Source organism: Pimephales promelas, chromosome 17 (assembly GCF_988280905.1).
Source record: "Pimephales promelas chromosome 17, fPimPro1.hap1.1, whole genome shotgun sequence".
Classification (NCBI taxonomy): domain Eukaryota; kingdom Metazoa; phylum Chordata; class Actinopteri; order Cypriniformes; family Leuciscidae; genus Pimephales; species Pimephales promelas.
In genome coordinates, this window is record NC_142785.1 from 16046535 (window position 1) to 16068766 (window position 22232).

Below are 22232 nucleotides of genomic sequence, written 5' to 3' on the forward strand. Positions count from 1 at the left end.
GTTAGCAACCTGTAGTTAGGCTATAACCATAACAATTAGCATTTATTCTCATTCATTCAATCATTTTTTCATATTGCTTTTACCCCGTCTATAAACGCAAGGACATATGACACGATTACGATTTTATAGGCTATATATCCTGCTGTAGTCTATAATAATAGTACTCATGCTCACTCAGGAGCCCTGACCTGATTGAGATGTCATCAGGAATTTTAAAACAGGATTACCTGGCATCCCACTAGCTAAATGAATTTGCTAAGTACTTTGCCCACAAAAAGCCGCTAAAAGCCGAGCAAATGGACTGTTTGCGAAAATAGCATCGCTGTGGAAGTCTGATTAAGACACGGGCTTCAGTCCTGTTTGATCTGAGCTCATCAAAGGGTCCTTTACACAGGCTTCATTTTACACCACTGTAGGCTTTGGATGTACAATTAAAACAAAGCCAATAGACAAAGGGATGGGGATGAACCCTGCCAATTCACGTTTAATGAAGTGTATTGAGCGTTTGTCCTGTGGTCGTCTATTAGAAGTGACCCGGCCCTGTCAACAACATCAAAGACATTGATTTGGGAGTTATCCAGGAGAATTGGGCAGACAGACACTTTGCACATGTTAAATCGTTTGCGCAGTTCATGCCCACCAAAACCCTTTTTTTTTTTTTTTTTTTTTTTTTTTACAATGCTATATTATTATTGGTGGCATTTAGGAGCAATCTATCCATGCTGCAACATATTTAATTTCAGAGAGCAAATATCTGAACTGTTTCAAAACTAAATGGGTAGCTCAGTTCACTTGGATGATATTGAATATTTTAAGAAAACGAAACTAATCAGGTAATTGTTTTATTGTTCTAAAAAAATAAAGCTCAAATCTTTATAGGCCTAATAGGCTATAGATCAATCGATGAACCACGTCACCTATTCTTATCTCAGATTGCTAATCACGCACTATTTGTTTAAAAGCACAGACTGAACGATAATTAATTCGGTAAACTTCACTTCTTCTTATTTGCATATTCACTTTGATCTCGTGCACTTGTTTAATCAAACGCATTTCAAAGAGCACTCCATCCCGGTTATGACTCAAGATCTGGTGAATCTGTCAACCTACATTTTTAACATGGAATATACAAACTCACAGTGAAAAACTATGAAACTATGAGGAAATAAACTCGGAATATTCAGTAAAGGCAGGCTATCTTGCTTTTTGAATCATAAAATAATCAGACTGCATGTAATATTGTAATAAAATATTAAAATTATATATACCTCTATATAAAATATATTTTTATTATTATTATTTTTAAAAATCCCTAATATGTGGTAAATGACCTATTGATCCAAGCTGATTATTTACTGTAAACACACTTTTTGTTTTCTCGATTGTCTTTATTGGCCGTTAAATTCAAAGTGTTTGAACCTTGTGCAGACTAGCCTACTTTGACTTTTGCGTCACTTTGATTTGAAATAAAAGCAGATTGTAAATTGATAAATGTGCATCCACAGTAATGCATAATATGGACATATAATACAATATAGCTAATCATTTTTACTTCATTAACTTCATAGTTTTCTCAGCAAATGACTGACTTCCCCATTAATGTGAATTAAATAAGCAGTATTACTGAAGTGGCTGTTTGATGGCATCTCGTGAAGACGTGCATACAAACACACTGATAGACAGACAGTTCATGACACAACGCTTTGAAATTTCATCCAGCTCTTTGTTACTCTCAGCGAGGGGCGGGAGCGCAAACAACCCCGCGCGTGTATAAATGAAGCGTCTTGCGCTCATGAGGAACCACAGAAGAGCCCTGCTCACCTCGGGAATACATCCTCCAACCAAGGAATAGCAGACCTGACAATGCTGTACACTGCCATGTTCTCAACCGTTTGCCTTATTCTTGTGGGCTTCATCAAAGTGGCATCCACTGGTTCTGTGGAGCTCAACTCGAATGCTATTAAGGTCGGTTCAGGTGTGGCGAGTAGTCACCCGGTCAGCCCGAGTCCGGATGAGTCACCTGCGGACAGCGGCAGTCTGAACTTCGCCGTCGATACACCTCAGGTAAGAATATAAACGAGCACATGTTATGTTCAGACAGCTGTTTTTTCCTCGTGGTCGTTAGACTAAACGTGTATTTGTAAACTCCAGCAGCCTTTAATATGCGAGAGTGACGAGGAATGCAGTGGAGAGGAGTTCTGCTTCCTGTCTCGCGGTGTTTGTCTCCAGTGTAAGAAGCGCAGGAAGCGCTGCATCCGGGATGCGATGTGCTGCCCTGGCAACCACTGCAGCAATGGTAAGATCAAACTTATGAAAAACAAACAAACAAAAAAAAAACAGTTTACTGTTATATAGGCTTAACAATTAATAAGCTATTTGGACTAACTATGAAACTCTTCCTATTAGGAGTTTGTCTTCCAAATGATCCTGACATGAATCAGCAGATCGGAATGAAAGAGTTTGTGTCCATCTCCAATGAGAACTCTACTTTTGTGGTGCCACCAAAAGTTCCAAGTCAAAGTTCACCACAAAACGAAATGCAAAAAGGTAAATAATGCTTTAAATGACAGACTTGTTATGTCGACTTGGTTTGGGTGTCTATGTGTAGAATAGCTTCAGGTCATTTTCAGATAATGTTCTTTTGAAATAATTGCAACTCAGCAGGCAGATATTTGAACCCTGTGGTGTATCACTATGAACTTTTCAGGAATGTGAGCGGTATTAACTAGGGTTGTAAAGTTTCCAAAAACTTTCCATGATTTTTTGGAAACTTTCTTTTATCACCCTAATTATATGTGACATTTACAACTTTTGGAGCATGTTGAAATGTGTTTATAATCCAGTTTTAAGAAAGTAAGGCTAAGTTTAACACATTAAGTTAATGGTCATCAACCTTAATGTGACATTTTTTTGATGCCCCAAAAAGAACATGTCAGTCGTGCATGATATTCATGGATGTTATTTTGTTAAAGGACTGGAGGGAGAAACCTGTCTGAGATCATCAGATTGTGCTGAGGGACTCTGCTGCGCTCGTCACTTTTGGTCCAAAATCTGCAAGCCCGTCGTGAAAGAAGGCCAGGTCTGCACCAAGCACAAGAGGAAAGGCACCCATGGTTTAGAAATATTCCAGCGTTGCGATTGTGGGGATGGTCTGTCCTGCAAAACGCAAAGAGGAGACGGCGGCAAGTCATCACGGAGTCTGCACACTTGCCAGAGACACTGAATGAACATTTAAGGAATTTTCTTTCACAAGCGACGAGCGGTTGAGGGAAACAGGACTTGGAATGGGATACTCAACTGGTTTTTCAACTGGTTTCCTCTATTTTCTTGTGTCAACGTTGCAGAGTAGATATAATTGTTTCTCAACGGAACTTAAAAATTGCAGTAAATTACTGTATTATACTGTAAATAATATAAGGCAGTTGGCACTTAATTCAGATATTTTTGTCAACCCTGTTTTGAAAGAAGGTGCTTCAGTGTTTTACTATCTTATTTGTGTATATCTGGTATTTTGCAGTCATATAGAGCTGATTTAAATGTCTATTTTATTCTAAATAAAGATTGTACAGATGATATTCAGTTTACTGTGTTTAAGTCATGCTTGCATTAAGAGGGTTCAGAGTTTCTCGAGCTGCATGTAAAGAACACACAGAATGTTTAGTAAGGTGTGGTCAGAGCTGAGGAGGTTTTATTCCCCTTTATTTCCCAACTTTAATTAAGGTATTTAATTTAGGTGTGTCTATATTTAATAAGCCATAAGAAACCTTTCCACCGCTGGGGGGAAAAAAGTTGTAATGTATAATTGCATCAGGGAGGCTATTTTTTTTGTTGTTGTTATTTTACAAAGTAATTATGTGTTACACATGTTGAGAGAACAAAATGATCCGCAAATGATCTATTACTTAAATAAAACACTTTTTTAAAAGCGTATTATATAAACAGAGCGATGTTGCGAACAATAAAGAAAACAAAATCTTGAAACGGAGATTAAACACCACCCATGTCTGATTGATCCGATGCTTTCAAAAGCATTTATATAGACAGGTCACACATTACAAACAAGCATCTGTTTGAGGTCTGCTTGTGAATTCTGTCTGTCTCTCTCTCTTTGAAGGTGAGAGGCTTTAATATGGTCTAGCACGTGGAGACTGACTATAGTCACCTTCTCTTTAAAGTTCAAGGATGCTCACTGATAGTGGCAGAGTTTAATGGCTCTGTCTGCTCATAGCGAGAGTTGAATTACATTTCAGAGAATCATTATAGGAAATATTTCAGACTTGATGGTTTTATGCACATTTCAATGATTATTAACCTCTTTTTTACATTGATCGTTTTAAAGTCCCCTTGTAGTCAAGGCAAGTTTATTTATATAGCACATTTCATACACAATGGTAATTCAGTGCTTTACATAGAATAAATTAAAATAATCAAAAGAAATCAGAGTAATTAAAACAGTTTAGACTAAAAGAAATTAGAAAAATAAAATACAGTAAATAAAACAATAGAATCAAAATAAAATGAAGTACAGTAACAGTCGGACGAACAGTGCTCATTTAGTAAATGCATAGCTAAACATGCTTAGCGCAGCCACAACACCCTCTCATTTCAATTCTCTCAATTCATGGCAATTGATCATGTTTTCAATATCTTACCATAGCTTTTCTTGTTAAAATACGGGTGTTTCAAATTTTGCATGCTTGCTCTGAGCTTCCCCATACTGGCTGTTTTCCCTATCTTTGGTCACAAAAATGCCTTAAAGCAGCTGAAATAGCCGACTAGCTTGTTGACGATCACACGCTGATTGGTTAAAAGGTAGTTTGTGACGTCAGAAACACCAGGGATTTCAAACCGTGTTTTTGGTTCACTGCAGTTTTAAGGAGAAAACCCCCAGCAATGGTGTTGATGTATGAATTTGGTTTGTCTTAAAGCATATTAAAAATACCACAGACATATAAACAGCATTAAAAGCTTGATTTTCACCACAGGGGGACTTTACCAGAATAGCATATTCAAACGGAATACAATGCTGCAAAAAGAGCAAATGCCCTTCTTCACAAAACACGCCCTCACTTAGAAAGTTGCTCTTGCGGGTTGTGCTTCCTTTTGCATTTCTCCCAGCTGTAATTGGAAACTTTAAGTCTTTTACCTGGAGCTGTCAAGAGAGACAAAGCAGTGGGGTAAGGATTTCAAAGCACAGGATATACAGTTTGCAATTGTCCCTTTCCCATCCATGTGCCTTTACTTTCTCCCATGCTTTTGTCAATACCATCAACAGCTTAAAGACCACAAACATCTGTGGATGGAATCGCAAGCTGCACAATGGTGCAAAAGAAACCCAAACCTCCGCAGTCTGCATACAGTAAAGCATTTAAGTCAGGTCAAGGCCATTTGATATGCTTCACTAAGAGGAATCAAGAGTCCATAAAGGATGTTTCTAGTGTTCAAGCTGAAATAATCTGCAAACACGAGTGTGAAAAGGTGGATTTCCTTCTTTTTTCAAAGTAGGCACAATAAAGCAGCAATACTGGGGCTTCTGAACATAGCAGTGTGAATGTTTGCGAACTGCCCCTAAAGCCTGGTTCACTTTGAAGTTGAGATCAGTCAACACTTCACGGCACATACTATTTTTCAACAAATAGTTAAGTAACTGGGACTCACACGCAGAGTTACTTAAAAAGAACCCAAACACATTACCGTGAATTGAAATTTACCCTCGAAAGTATCTGTGCCTGTTGGCCAAGTTAGTCTGACTGTTTCAATGACATGTATCATCACGCAATTCATACTCGAAAATTAGTTTTCGCGTGGATTTGATATGCAGTTCATTTGCTTGTAATAGTACACGCGCACCCCACACAACTAATTCTACCCAAACATAAAATACACACACACAAAATATTGTTAGTTTAACTTAAAAAGTGAAGTAACCATGGCTGCCTCAAAAATGTAAGTTCATTGAAATGGAAAAATTGAGTTAATACAATGAAGGTGAGTGATTTAATCTTCAGAAACTTAAAATATTATGTTATCTGAACTGCATCAATTATTTAAGTTGATTTGACAAAAGAAATAATGTTGTGATTACAAATCATGAAAATAGTTCAACCTTGCACGTAAAAAATCATTTTCGTGTATAAATTACACGCTAAACACATGGCTGCGTGTAGCATAATATGCTCCGATGCGTTTTTTTATGATCTATCTCTTTGTTTGATTGACCATTTCAATTAAGTTGAGAAACTGAGAAGAAATTAAATGAGCAAACAAGAAACAAAGGTGACCAGACATACACATATATTTGAGATCGCCTCACGAAAAATAACGCTTTCAAAAGAGGTTGTTTCACCCCGAGGTTGTATTTTAAGGCTCAGATCTCTTAATGTTAATAAGCCTTAAGCAGGTGGAAGTAAGATGAGAGGATACAATTAAGGAAACATTTTGAACATTTTGTGTGGTAAAAGATGTTTTTTTCACAGCTCTATGTTATAATGGCAGATGCGCTGCATAAATGAATGACATTTGCGTGGTTGTCTTTAATTTAAAGGTTGTGTGTAATTAGAATGATCTTACCCTACTAGTCACTGTTAGATGTTTTCATCAAAGGGGTGAATGTGGTGATTACAACAGCAGGTCGATGAATATTATGAAAACAATTAAGCAGTATTCCTTTTTCAATTTGTGGAGGGATGAATTGCGCTCTGCGCTATTTTACTGGATTTCCATTCAGTTGACTCACACAGTTAGCGTTTGAGGAATTATATACCCAAGTCTAAGCAATGTGCATAAATACAGAGATGTCTCGTCTGTGACACACAGAGTAGAGGTTTGCGGGTCAGTGTTGGCTGTAGAATGGCTTGGAATGACCCTGTGCTGTTTTACTAGCTGACTGACTGCCATGCTTGCAAATTACAGACAGCGAGATCCGACTGTAATGATGGCAGGCGTCACAGATATGAGCTCTTTAAGATGCATGGTTTTCAGCGGCAGACAGCAGCCTGACAGAGTCCAAACACAGAGTTAGAGAACACAATGGCTCTGTTTATCAAGTATCAAGTCAAAGGGCAAGAAACAATTAACAATGTCAACAACTATAGGTAATTTAATGATGTGACACTAACAACTATTCTAAATGGTTGTTCTTCTTCATAACGAAAGTACGAGAGGTATCTCAAGATGACAAACACACCAAATTTACAAACAAACCAGTTAAAGTGGCTTACTTTTCAACACGTTTGCTGTGTATAATGGATTTAAAGGAATAATTCACTTCAACATGAAAATTCTGTCATCACCCTCAAGTTGTTTGAATTTTCTTTCTTCTGCTGAACACAAAAGAAGATATTTTAAAGAATGTTGGTAACCGAACAGCTGATAGATCCCTTTGACTTCAATGTTTGTTTTTCGTATTATGGAAGTCAACGGGGTCCATCAACTGTCTGGGTACCGACATTCGTCAAAATATATTTCTTTGTGTTCAGCACAAGAAAGAAATTCATACATTTGAAACAAATCGAGGGATTTTCATTTTGAAGTGAGCTATTCCTTTAAGTTGGAAGTATAAACCTTGTCTTAAAGGAGTAGTTCACTTTTTTTAAAAAAAAACTTTTGCTGATAATTTACTCACCCCCATGTCATCCAAGATGTCCATGTCTTTCTTTCTTCAGTCGAAAAGAAATTAAGGTTTTTGATGAAAACATTCCAGGATTTTTCTCCACATAATGCACTTTACTGGTAACCAAACGGTTCAAGGTCCAAAAGACAGTTTCAGTGCAAACTGCAAACTGTTCAAAGGGCTTTAAATGATTCCAGACGATGAATAAGGGTCTTATCAAGCGAAACGATCGCTCATTTAATAAATAAATAACAATGTTTAAGTTTTATAAGCACAAATGCTCGCCTTGCTCTGTTCTGTGACGCACGTTTGTGACTCTCCTGTTCGAACAACGAATGAAACGAACAAATTGACTAGGAAAAAGATTTGTTCGTTTTGATGAACGAGATCGAACAGGAGAGTCACAAACGTGCGTCACAGAACAGAGCAAGGCGAGCATTTGAGCTTATAAAACTTAAACTTTGTTTTTTTTTTTTTTTTTTAAATGAGCGATCGTTTTACTTGATAAGACCCTTATTCATCGTCTGGGATCGTTTAAAGCCCTTTGAACCGTTTGGTTCCCACTGAAGTGCATTATATGGAGAAAAATCCTGGAATGTTTTCATTAAAAACCTTAATTTCTTTTTGACTGAAGAAAGAAAGACATGGACATCTTGGATGACATGGGGGTGAGTAAATTTTTTAGGAAAAGTTTTTTTTTTTTTAAAGTAAACTACTCCTTTAAATGTTTCTCCTAAAAAGAACATTGCTAAGATGCAGTAAGAGTATAACATTATAGAAAGACTAATAGTACATCTTAGTAAACATGGATTTAGAAGAATATGATGAGAAATATTAGAATTCATATTGAGATCTCTGTCTAATCAAATCAGACCAGTTGTTGAGATCTCTTTGAAGCGTTTTTTTTTTTTTTTTTTTTTAACAAACCCCAGCCATAGGCTATGCAAAAGTTATGCTTTGGTTTGGATGCTTGGCATACAATTAATATAACACTTGGTATAGTTATATGTTGTTGGTCTTCTATGGGTAATTTTGACACATTATCTGACTGTTTATATCATCATTAAACTAAAAAGGGCATGTTGTGTCATGGAACATCTGAGAACAGTCTGAACGCTCGCTCTTGTTCCACGCAGCTTTACAATGTGATTTATGGATATCTTGCTCACTAAGGCCTGTCGGAATAATTACATGATAAATATTTGGCATGTTTTGATGTCTCGTGGAAAAGTGATTTTCATTCGTGTTGACAAATGACTGGCACACAGTGTTATGCCTTCAAACACTGGTGGAGAATACGATGTGAGAAAAATTACAAACAGCCTCTCATCTTTCACTGAAGTTGCAGATTCTGGAATGGGTATATGAAGTTTCATGGCAAACATCACTTTCGCACCTGTCATAGTTTTTTTGACATTGCATCTTCAGTAACAGTAACCTTCAAACTAATTAATAGGCTGTTATTATTCTCACACTTTGTGCATACTAATTTGTTGCTACTCATTTAAAAGGTAATTGGTAGTAGCACTTTACAATAAGGTTCATTTGTTAAAGCTACAATATGTAACTTTTTTGGCCACAAGAGGGCGCAGTTTCCAACAATAACAAAGGCGTATGTTTATGACGCAGTTAAGAGCTGAATGATGGGACTTGCTGTCAAGCTGATGGACCTAATAATGTTTATGGATTGGTGAAAACACTCATGTTTTTTAACATTACAGTGATATGAAGCAGGTCGCGATAGCTAATAAGAGACATATATCACACACGAGTCTCGCGGATATAAAGAAATAAGCAAATTTCATTCTATTGAACTACACGCAAGTGCTGGATTACTCACACAGGTCAGTTTATTAGATGAATTAAACTTCTGAGGGAAACGCAGAGCTGTTTTACTTGGTAGAACGTTACACTATCACACTAAACGGCATTTAAAATGTGTGTTGAAGGTTATAATGTTATTCTACATGTTAGTTTGTTTGCTATACGCTAGCAAACTAGCTCTAACTAGCAGCTAGATCAACATAAGAATAACATACTGACCATATTCTAACATTTCATCATATCAAGCTAACGTTATAACATTGATTTGTTTTATGTACATTTGCTCACCTGTCGAGTCGTGACTCGTGAAGTTCTGTCAAGTCCAAATTAGTCACGGACGCTAGCTCTCTGTCGAGTGGAAGTCAGTCTCGGACGCTAGCTCTCGGCATCTCAGAAACTCCACTCTGATGTTGATCCTCATTTTAGTTCTCCTTGTTTGTGTCCCAAAGTCTGCTTGCCATGGTCTTTGTTTGAACTGTGATGGGTGTCTGAGGCTGGAATCGAACCCTGGTCTTCTAGACAACTGAGCTGCTTTGTTACCTCTGAGCTATTGTGGATGTTGTACAGCAGATGGACCCAAGGGCAGAAGAACAACTTGAATGCTTAATTGATTGAACAAAAAGTGTCTTTACTGAAGAATCCAAGTAAAAAGGTACAACAAAAAAGGAAGCCGAGCTTCCAGAGAATAAATCAAAGAAACAAAATGTTAGGCAAATACAACAGACTTAGCTTTCTTGGCAAGGAAAAATACAGGCATGGTAGGCTCAAGACTGAACACAACTGTGAGAAAGAGACATGCTTAAATAGGTCAATGCAAACAAGCTAATGAACCCCACAGGTGGGATGAATCAAATAATAATGAGTGGCAACAACTACTATTTACAGAAGCAGGGCCACCTAGTGGTTGGGAGAATCATTACGGCTCAGCACCAACTAGAGGCAGGGAGAGTCATTACAAGCTGGAGCCTTACAGGAGCCCCTCCTCCAGGAACGGCTCCCGACGTTCTCCTAGCTGCGTTGTTTACGGTGGCGGAATTCCCTGATGAGATTTGGGTCTAGGATATCTCGAGCTGCCACCCAAGACCGCTCCTCCGGGCCATATCCCTCCCAATCCACAAGATACTGGGTCTTCCCACGGACCTGGCGAGAGTCCAGCAGTTGATGCACTGTGTAGGCTGGCTGACCACCAATGATCCGAGGTACTGGAGGAGGTCTCCTGGCTGGGGACAAAGGAGAACAGACGACAGGCTTTAAACGGGAGACATGAAATGTGGGATGAATACGCATGGACCTGGGAAGAAGAAGACGGTAGGACACTGGGTTGATCCTTTTGACGACTTTGAAGGGCCCAATGAAGCGTGGTGCTAGTTTCCTTGACTCAACGTGCAGAGGGAGATCCCTAGTAGACAACCACACTCTCTGTCCTGGTCTAAGTGATGGCCCAATTCTGCGGCGCTGGTTTGCATACCTCTGCTGTTGTTGAGTGGCTCTTAGTAGGGCTGCTCGTGCTCTCCGCCATGACTGTCGACACCTCTGGACAAGTTGAGCAGCAGCTGGTACACGGGCCTCATGATCCTGTTCAGGGAACAGAGGAGGAGGAAAACCAAACTGGCACTCAAAAGGGGACATTCCTAAAGATGAGTGGTGTAGAGTGTTGTGTGCAAATTCAGCCCATATCAAATGGGCGCTCCAAGCAGTCTGATTGTTAGATACCAGGCATCTAAGAGTCTTTTCAATCTCCTGGTTGACCCTCTCGGTCTGTCCATTTGATTGGGGGTGAAATCCAGAGGACAGGCTGATGGATGCCCCAATTAGCTGTCCGAAGGACTTCCAGAACCGGGAGGTGAACTGTGATCCACGGTCGGAAACCATATCTTGGGGGAAGCCATGGATTCGGAAGACATGTTGCATCAATAGGTCTGCCGTCTGACCTGCTGTGGGAATCTTGGGTAATGGTATAAGATGACATGCTTTAGAAAACCTGTCTACCACCACCAGAATTACTGTGTTACCTTGAGATTTTGGTAGGCCCGTAACAAAGTCCAATGATATGTGGGACCAGGGGCGTGTAGGGATAGGTAGTGAGTGCAGTAGGCCGTGAGGGTGGGTCTTGGGTTCCTTGTTCTGGGCACACACAGCACAGGCAGCAACAAAAGTCCGAATGTCTCTTTGCATGTTGGGCCACCAAAATCTTCTCTGGATGAGTTTCAATGTTCTTGTGCTCCCAGGGTGGCATGAGAGACGGGAAGAATGGCCCCACTGTAACACATCAGAACGCATGGAGTTAGGCACAAAAAGGCGGTCCGGAGGACCATTACCTGGATTGGGATGTTGTTGTTGGGCCCTCTTCACCGCTGTTTCGATTCCCCACTGGACTGATGCCACCACTTTGGAGCTGGGTAGGATTGGTTCGGGTTTACCCTCCACTTCTGGTTGCCCAAACTGCCTTGAGAGGGCATCAGGCTTTGAGTTCCTGGAACCTGGACGGTATGAGAGGGTAAAGTCAAAGCGGTTAAAGAAAAGGGCCCAACGAGCCTGACGGGAGTTTAATCTCTTGGCTTCCCGGATGTAGATGAGGTTCCTGTGGTCCGTCCAGATAAGGAATGGGTGTTTAGCACCCTCCAGCCACTGTCTCCACTCCTCAAGTGCCAACTTCACCGCCAACAGCTCTCGGTTACCAATGTCGTAATTTCTTTCAGCTGGGGAAAGTCGACGTGAGAAGTAAGCACAAGGATGAAGTTTGCCGTCATTCCTTGCTTTCTGCGACAGCACTGCTCCTACCCCGACGTCCGAAGCATCCACCTCCACTACAAAGGGCAACTCGGGATCTGGAAAAGTCAGAATGGGTGAGGAAGTGAAGAGCTTCTTGAGTCGATCGAAGGCCTGATCAGCCTTTTCGGTCCACTTAAACGGGCTTGATGTCTTCTTGGTAAGAGCAGTCAGGGGTTCTGCAATAGCACTGAAGTTCCTAATAAATCTTCTATAAAAATTGGCAAATCCCAGAAAACGTTGGACCTCCTTAACAGAGCCTGGTTGGGGCCAGTTCAGAACCGCCTGAATCTTAGCAGGATCCATCTGGACATTACCACTAGAGACAATGAATCCAAGAAAAGAGACAGTGGGGACATGAAATTCACTTTTCTCAAGTTTAACAAATAGTCCATTCCTCAGCAGTTGCGATAGGACGAGTCGGACATGTTGGACATGCTCTTGATAACAACGAGAGAAGATAAGAATGTCATCAAGATAGACAAATACAAACTTGTTTAACATATCCCGAACCACGTCATTAATAAGTGCCTGAAAAACGGCTGGAGCATTGACTAGCCCAAAGGGCATTACCTGATACTCATAGTGGCCATTTGGGGTGTTAAAAGCCGTCTTCCACTCATCTCCTTCTCGTATCCGAACAAGGTGGTAGGCATTTCGAAGGTCTAGCTTTGTGAAAATGGTAGCCCCTTGTAAGAGTTCGAAGGCCGTGGTCATTAGTGGTAGTGGGTAGCGGTTTTTTACCGTAATGCGATTAAGACCCCGGTAATCAATGCAAGGCCGAAGGCTGCCATCCTTCTTCCCCACGAAAAAGAAGCCAGCCCCTGCCGGCGAGACAGATGGACGGATGAATCCGCTCTTAAGAGCATCATTGATATATCCCTCCATGGCAGCTCTTTCTGGGGCAGAGAGGGAAAAAAGTCTCCCTCGAGGAGGGCAGGTTCCCGGGAGCAGATCTATTGCACAGTCATACGGCCTATGGGGTGGCAGAGAGGCTGCGCTGGTCTTGCTGAAGACTTCACAGAGATCTTCATATTCTGAGGGGAATCGAGACGACTCAGGAGGATGCACCGGGACTCTGGGGGGCACAGGTTTAAGCTTGGGAATAGTTAGCACCTCTGTGGACTGGACTGGTGGCTTAAGAGGAATAGGCGGCAGCTTGGAGGTGGTAAGTGGGGGATCAGTAGGTGTCTCCAGCAACTCGGAAAAATAACAAAGAGAGAGACCTGAATTACCACAATTAGTTCCCCAAGCAGTTAATGCCCTAGCGGTCCAATCTATATGTGGATTGTGAAGGGATAACCATGGGAAGCCAAGAATTAATGGGAACTCTGGTGAATGGATCAAGAAAAACTGTATCTTCTCATTATGGCCACCAATTTGGAGATGAAGGGGTGTAGTGCATTGGCTTACCTGACCAGATCCCAGGGGTCTCCCATCCAATGCAGTTATGGTCAGGGGTTCTTGAAGAGAGATGGGTTGAATTCTCAGGTTTCTGGCCAAAGTAAAGTCCATAAAATTTCCAGCAGCCCCAGAATCAATGAAGGCAAGAAGCTTGTTATGTTGGTTACCCCAATACAGTGAAATGTTGAGTGAAACCCCAGAAGCTGCTGGTTGGGGAAAGGTGATTACTCTCGTCCCAGCCCCCCTCTTCTTGGACGAGAGTTGTCTTTTCCCGTCAACTCGGGGCAGTGTGACCTGAAATGGTCTGGCTTTCCACAGTACAAGCAGCATTTATCCCTCATGCGTCTCTCCCTCTCTGCTTGTGATAGTCTGGCTCTTCCCAACTGCATGGGTTCCTCGAAATTCATGGGCAGTGGAGGGGATTCAATGGCATTGCTAGAAACTCTGGGCTCAGGCAGCCTGACCTCCCCACGACGTTCCCGTCTGCGTTCTCGAATGCGATTGTCCACCCTAATGGAACTGTCAATAAGGGATTCAAGGTCAGGAGCTGGGTCTCGGAAGGCCAGTTCATCTTTCAGTTCAGAGGATAGGGCACGATGAAACGTTGCTTTCAGGGCTCGTTGGTCCCAACCGCTCTCCGAGGCTAATGTGCGGAATTCAATTGCAAACTCTGCCACACTCCTTGTCCCTTGAGATATCTGAAGCAGCCTGTGGTCAACCTCTCCCCCACTGGTAGGGTGATGGAAGACCTTCTTCATTTCTTCAACAAACCGGTCACAACTCTCAGTAAGTGGGGACTTTTGTTCCCACAAAGCAGTAGCCCAGTCCAGGGCCTTTCCAGTGAGAAGAGTGATGATGTATGCCACCTTGCTGTTCTCTGTGGGAAAGCTGTTAGGTTGTAATCCAAATACTAGAGTACACTGGGTGACAAAGCCTCGACATCTCTCAGGATTTCCGTCATACCTCTCTGGTGCTGGCAGTCTGGGTTCAGGTAGAAAGCCAGTTAATGGGGGTGTGGGTCTGCCAGCTGGCACAGATGGGGTGGTTAAAACTGGAGAGGCTTGAAATGCAGTCTGTACACTTAAGCGTTGTAGGATCTCAGATAGGATCTGCTCATGTCTGTGAATGGTGGAGGCTTGGCCAGACAGTGCAGCTAGAATACGATCAACGTTGGATGTAGGTGTGGAATCTTCTGCTGGGCCCACTTCCATGGTTCAGTCTTGCTGTGATGGGTGTCTGAGGCTGGAATCGAACCCTGGTCTTCTAGACAACTGAGCTGCTTTGTTACCTCTGAGCTATTGTGGATGTTGTACAGCAGATGGACCCAAGGGCAGAAGAACAACTTGAATGCTTAATTGATTGAACAAAAAGTGTCTTTACTGAAGAATCCAAGTAAAAAGGTACAACAAAAAAGGAAGCCGAGCTTCCAGAGAATAAATCAAAGAAACAAAATGTTAGGCAAATACAACAGACTTAGCTTTCTTGGCAAGGAAAAATACAGGCATGGTAGGCTCAAGACTGAACACAACTGTGAGAAAGAGACATGCTTAAATAGGTCAATGCAAACAAGCTAATGAACCCCACAGGTGGGATGAATCAAATAATAATGAGTGGCAACAACTACTATTTACAGAAGCAGGGCCACCTAGTGGTTGGGAGAATCATTACGGCTCAGCACCAACTAGAGGCAGGGAGAGTCATTACAAGCTGGAGCCTTACATGAACGAAACAAGAACTGGGTGTCGCTAAACGTTACTCTCTACGCAGTCCACGTCTGTCGCCATGGTTACGTCATGGCAATGGCAGTACGAGCGGAAACCGAGGATAGCGCGGATTGCGTCATTGACAGGCGACATTTTTTTTTCTGGGACGGCCACTTATTTAAAATTGGAATTTCTCTGAAATAAAAGAACTTTGGAGACTCTTGGGATGTTGTAAGTACACAACTGCAGGAAATATATCACACTGTGCAAGTGATTTTGGGATATTTCATTACAAATTTCTTACATATTGGACCTTTAACATTAGTTAGTTAACATGAACTAAGAATGAACAATACTTCTACAGCATTTATTAATCTAAGTGAATATTAATTTCAACATTTAATAATGCATTATTGAAATTAAAGATTGTATTTGTAAACATTAGTTAATGTACTGTAAACTAACATGAACAAACAATGAATAGCTGTATTTTTTATTATCAATGATGAACTAATATAGTAACACATTTTTGCTCATTGTTAGTTAAAATACAACCAGATAATTAAATTGGTTTTGGAAGAGAATATTCATACTGAATATATGGCTAAGATTCTGGCAAAGTTTGAGGCATTGCTCCAATCTCTTCTGAAACGCTAAAAGGGACAAGTGTAAAAAAAAAAATATTTTCATGATTTGTAATCACAACATTTTTTCTTTTGTCAAATCAACTTAAATAATTTATGTAGTTCAAATAACATCATATTTTGAGTTTCTGATGATTAAATCAATCTCCTTCATTGTATTAGCTAAATTTTTACATTTCAATGAACTAGAATGAACCAGGTTACTTCATTTTTTAAGTTAAACCAACAATTTTTTAATGAATTTTATGAACTAAATAAGAGTAAAGATGCATGATATATTATCAACCGTTGATATTGGAGATAATTTCAGAGTTGCACACAAACACTATAAAAATTATATGTTCAATAAGTTTAGACATTATGTTACATTGCTTATAAAAATAAGTTAAGCAATTTTCAAAATTGTATAGTCAGTTTAATGTAATTTAAGTTGAAATGACTTAAAAATCCAAGTTGATTGTACTTAATTTAAGCCAGCAATTTTCATCCATATGTGACACTGAACTATACTGTAATGTACTGTTAAGTGTCCTATGGGACCACTGAGCTGATGATGTGGCTGCGTATGGTTGTGTCATGTGGAGGACAGAGGCATTTTCTTTGCTGTCACTATAGTGCTGGGTGTCATCATCGTTTAAGTGTCTGATTAGTCCAGAAGCTTCCACACCCACTCATAAAAAAGCCTCTATTGAGTATCAATGCATTAGCAGAGGGGCAAAGGGAAAATGCTGGACTCCATTGTGTACTAAAATAAATAGTTCGACGCCATAAAGTTTTACAACCCTGCATTTCAAGCCTTCAGATTCAGAATTGTATTATTAATATTGGAAATGTTTCGTTAATAATTACTGAAATGTAGATCTCAAATCATATGAACCACGTATTGGCAACTTTTTAAACGTATTCATTTATGGAGCTTGACAGATGTTTTGATTCTACAGTACACACATATGGAACAGGCGGTGACAGACTTCTCAGTTTAGTGTAACCCATTCCCTTAAAACAGCGATTAAACATTGCATAGCGGACTAAACATTTTAAGGTGTTTCTGCGTGCGATGCCCTCCCCCGTAAGGCTGGATCCGCCATTCCCCGAATCGCTTCTTTGAGATTTGCGGTTCACCCAGAGTTGAAGACAGATAACGCTGCAAACCTCAACAGAGGTCCACACAATTGCTTTGGAAAAGAAAGGCATATCTCCTGTCTCCCCTCTGAAAAGAGACAATGTCATTCCACAGGAGCGCTCAGACCGCTGATCTTCATCATTAAAGACAATTATGTCACATTCACTTCTCCTCTCACTGCTCTGAAGGGAAGTAGCCAAAGCCAATTTAATGTTCCTCAATTGTCTCCTTTGTGCCGCGTACAGTTTACTGGGCTTAATAGGGCAGGCCGCTTCCCTTTGATATTACCTCTTCCTCGGCCAAACCCATAATGCCCCCATTTGTTCTACACAAAAGCCCAACTTAAACTACACAAAGAGGTGGTTACACAGAATCTCATTTGCCTAAGTGATTGCATCCACAAAAAAAGGCTCGAATCTTTGATCTCAGTGAGGTGCAAATATGTTGGCTTTACTCGGACCGCAGGCCGTTGCGTGGCAGCGTGAGGCGCTGGCCGAAACAATGGCGCCCCTAATTCGAGCTATTACCCGCACATTACTATCTGCGTGTTTGCTCATTTGCACAAGGGTTTAGGAGAAAAGAATACGTGTCGATGGGTGGACAGTTGCAGCGAGTCCGTCAAGTTTATCTGTGTCATCCGAGAGGGCCGGCGGGGCAGGCTTAATTTGGAGGGGACACTTCAAAAAGAGCTGCTTTGGCCGCCGTCGAAAGGCAAACAACATTTAGCACCTCAGCGCCTTGTGCTAATGACAAACAAGCTGCTCGGATCCACATGAAAGAGGGGCATCCTCGGGTCTCCATCAATGACCTTTTCAAATACACTTCCTCCGCACACAAAAGAGCACACCATCCATCTCCCCAGAGGAGCAACGTGCTACCCAGGCCCATTCACCGGCGCTCACTCTAAATATGAATGCAAGGATGGGGGAAAAGTTTTTCTTCTCAACTACACTTGAAACAAATACCATAAATAAGTCAAAGAGAAGGAGGGAGGGATAGGTGTACATTACATGACTTCAAAGGCTCGCACTCTTCCCCCATAGTGCCCAGGCAGTGTGCTTATTTCCAAGGTGCTTATTCATGTGTGCAGACTTGGGGCTACATCACTCATCATTACCCGAGGGACACTTAACAGTTTCCTCCGAATTAAATAAAAAAATAAAAAAAAAGAAAAGGGAGGGGGGGTTCCAAACAGATCCCGGAGAACTTGAAACTGACGGAGAGGATATTTCCGAGACGACGGCGGTGACCTCGCGTCACCCCCATGGGCTGTGTCAATTAACCTCCTATTTTACAGTTGGCTGCCTTGTGAGAAAATACACACCAGCACAAAGGCTAAGGATCATCAATTATATCATAAAAAAACAACAGAGAGGCCTCACATAAAAAATGTCACCCATATTACTTTATTTGACTATCTCACGTCAGACGGTGACATTTATATATCAAGTCGCACATCAGCGCCACAAGATAATGTGGTTGTCGATGATGTCACATTTTCTTGCGTTACATATTTTTCGCTGTATGTTCGAAAGATTATATTTTGTCTTTCCCCCCACAGACACGTGAGTAAGGGTTAACAAGTGGTTGCCAGTCATACCAGTCATTTTTGACAAGCACAATTCATTTATGTGTAAATTTCAGTTGATTTTCTTTATAAGGCTGGGGGACTTATACTGACTAAATTAATGGAATAGAGAAATGTTATCATTATTATTTTACAGTTCAATTCCCTGTAGTTTCTCCTGTTCTCCATATTCCTAATCTCGGATCCTGTATTGATTATGGCGTCTTCAGGGACTGCCTCTGTTTTCAAAGGATATGGGCTTAGCTCTTATATCAAATGGATTGTTTTCTTTTCTTTTCTTTTCTTTTCTTTTCTTTTCTTTTCTAAGACAACATAAGGTGTAAAAATAAAAGATTGAAATTCAAGCACATTTGTTGACATAAATACTTTTAATAATATTTTTATATAATTAATATTTTTATATAATATTTTTTATATAATATAATATATATATATATATATATATATATATATATATACACAGTATATAATAATTATATAATTATTTTTTTTTTAAAGGAATGCATCACAGAGCTGTTGAACTGTAAAATAGTGAACACAAACGGGACCAAATATAACATTTGTGATAATATTTTAGTGTGTGAACCATGTGGTATTACTTTATCAAATGAAGAAGAGGTTGTGTTAATAGTACTACATAGCAAATTAATTCATATGACTCATTTATATACCCATATCTCAGTTTTATTTTATTTTATTTTATTATTATTATTTTTTTTTTAATCTATGGTTCCATGAAAAACCTTTAACACCAATTTAACCTTTCAATTCCATAAAAGGTTATATCATGGGAAAAGGTTCTTTAGTTTATTAAGATATTATTCACACTAAGAAATGTTTTTAATTTTTATTTTTTATTATTATTATTATTTTATATTGACTTTTAACCACCTGGCCTCGGGTGATTTTTCAACACAGGCTCATTGGAAAAAAATACCTGGCAATATTTTTGCAAAATGCAAATTACATACTATGAACATATCACTTCAGTTTCTAACAGAAATTAACACTAGAGGCTGTAAAACAGCAAGTACTTTTAAACTTTTTCACACACAATTATGATTACAGGGACAGATGGCAGATGCGCTCTGTAAATACATTAGTCAATGACCCTTTCAAATACACTTCTATAAAGACATTTTCACACGACTCCTTGCACAATTATGAAGATATTTTGAAGAATGTTGGTAACCAGACAGTTGATGAACCCCACTGACTTCCATAGTAAGAAAATACTATGATCCATCCAAATACTATGGTCCATCAACTATCTGGTTTGCAACATTCTTTAAGATATCTTCTTTTGTGTTCAACAGAAGAAAGGAACTTGGTTTGGAACAATATGAGTATAATTTGACACCAGTAGTTGCTGATGTCACTCTGTAAAGAAACATACACGACTACGCACCTATACACTTACCTAAAGGATTATGTTCAGTTTCTCATTAATGCAATTATCTAATCATCCAATCACATGGCAGTAGCCGCAATGCATTTAGGGGTGAGGTCCTGGTCAAAACAATATCCTGAACTCCAAACTGAATGTCAGAATGGGAAAGAAAGGTGATTTAAGCAATTTTGAGCGTGGCATGGTTGTTGGTGCCAGATGGCGCCAGGTCTGAGTATTTCACAATCTGCTCAGTTACTGGGACTTTCACGCACAACCATTTCTAGGGTTTACAAAGAATCATGTGAAAAGGTAAAAACATCCAGTATGTGGCAGTCCTGTGGGCAAAAATGCCTTGTTGTTGCTCGAGATCAAAGGAGAATGGGCCAACTGATTCAAGATAGAAGAGCAACTTTGACTTTTTTGACTATTTTAACAACTTTGACAACTTTGACTATTTATCCAAAAGCATATCTTTAAAGGGACAATGTGTATGAATTTCTCCCATCTAATGGTGAAACTGTATTTTGCATTCAAACGAATTGTGCTCTCCAGTGCCTCGCTTTTTCAAATGCGAGTTGCATCTACGGTAGCCGTTATGTACCAAAAAGCTATGACAGGATGTCTTCTAATAGCACTTCGTCTAGTTTTGCTTCGGGTTTGTTTTTCAAACAAACAGCAACTTGACACAACGAACAAATGAATGTTACAGTATGTATTACTTAAGTGCATTGTTAGATATCATCACCAACGACAAGCGCCTCTTACTGCTCTACTCCTCCGTTTCTGCTGCGTTCAGTAATGTCATGCTGGCTCTGAATGAAAAACACTTTGTGGAAACGTGTTGGCCTAGTACGTTTTGTCCCTCTCTGCTATTATAGTTTTTCAAGATGGCGGAACTACATGGAAGCCTCCGTACATATATAAAGATAATAAATTCTTTGTTTACGAGGATAAGTCAGATAATTGGCAGAGGTATTTGTACACCATTTAGGACATATTTAAGAATAAAAATATTGATTTTAAATAATAAAATACATAAAAAAGTACACATTGCCCCTTTAACAGCTTGCTTGGACTTGAAATGGGTTATTATTAATTTGGTTTATGATGAGGTTTAGCCACTTAAAGTTTGCACAGAGATGATAATGACATAGTTTCCAAAAAGTCAAAGTTATAGTCATAGTTTCTTGCACTTTGATGATACCCATTTTATAAGGTTTGCGTTTTCAGTCGCTCAAAACGCTGTTGTCTTATAAATGAACAGCCAAAATGCATAATTTTTTTCCTGTTGAAAACGGTTTTGTGTAAATGGCCAAAAAAAAAAAAAAAGTCAGTTCTCTTCAAATTCACACAGATGTCCTTTAGAGTAACAAGGTGTAGCTCATCACATGAACTATGTTACATCAAGATTTTCTCATCAGTTTTAGAACTCAACAGCACACACAACCATTTCAGTGTAGAAAGGAGAAGCATGAACAATATTATTCCCGTTTCACTGAAAATAGACAATTATACTGATTTGGAACAACATGAAGGCGAGTAAATGATGACAGAACTTATATTTTGGGTTGAACATACGGTCATTGCTTGAGACTGAGTGAAGTCTTTGAAACAGACTACAGAGAATCTTATTATCAGTCAAACACTGTTCCACGCTGAGAGACGCTCCTAATCTCATCTACAAGAACAGGTGTTTCCCATCCAAACAAATGTGTTTAGAGTAAGTGGAGACTTAAAAACAACAATTGACTTAAAGCTGAACTTAAACCCATTCTAAACATAGCCTGAGATGTTAAAAATAACTTGGCACATATTTAGCAAAATTGACAAACTAATGGAAATTGATTTTATAAAAAATATACAGTATGCACCGGAATAAGCTACACTGACACATAGCAATAAACATGTACCAAACATTTACTATTTTTCTGCATTGCTATTTCTATTTGATCAAACCCCAACTGAAAATATTAAACCACACAACGTTTTTATTTATTTTTCCTTATTCCCTGAAATCCATTTCAATCCTTTAATTATTTATTTAATTTTAAACAACAACACACCCCCACCATGCACTCATGGCCCGTCTGCCGGTTGATACAATTAGTTTTATTGAATGCATAATCTATAAAAACAATGAACAAATCCTCTAATACCATTACATTTAAAGTGTCT

The 22232-nt window shown here is 39.6% G+C and overlaps 1 protein-coding gene across 2 annotated transcripts; it reads left to right on the plus strand.

The window, feature by feature from the left end:
- The first annotated feature begins 1787 nt into the window (after positions 1 to 1787).
- On the plus strand, positions 1788 to 3575 carry dkk1b (dickkopf WNT signaling pathway inhibitor 1b). Of its 2 annotated transcripts, none has more exons than XM_039665449.2 (4): positions 1788 to 2064; positions 2152 to 2296; positions 2407 to 2547; positions 2973 to 3575. In XM_039665449.2, exons 1-4 carry the CDS (start codon positions 1864 to 1866, stop codon positions 3221 to 3223), a joined length of 738 nt encoding a protein of 245 aa, XP_039521383.2. In that variant the 5' UTR covers positions 1788 to 1863; the 3' UTR covers positions 3224 to 3575. The 2 variants fall into 2 exon arrangements, with proteins under 2 accessions (XP_039521383.2, XP_039521384.2); XM_039665450.2 differs by having other exon boundaries at positions 2155 to 2296.
- The last annotated feature ends 18657 nt before the right edge of the window (positions 3576 to 22232 follow it).

Bases quoted from the DNA above. Each gene is read 5' to 3' on its own strand.
- dkk1b (XM_039665449.2), top strand. From the start codon at position 1,864: ATGCTGTACACTGCCATGTTCTCAACCGTTTGCCTTATTCTTGTGGGC. The intron at 2,065-2,151 runs GTAAGAATATAA...TGTAAACTCCAG, and splicing joins TCGCCGTCGATACACCTCAG to CAGCCTTTAATATGCGAGAG. The intron at 2,297-2,406 runs GTAAGATCAAAC...TCTTCCTATTAG, and splicing joins TGGCAACCACTGCAGCAATG to GAGTTTGTCTTCCAAATGAT.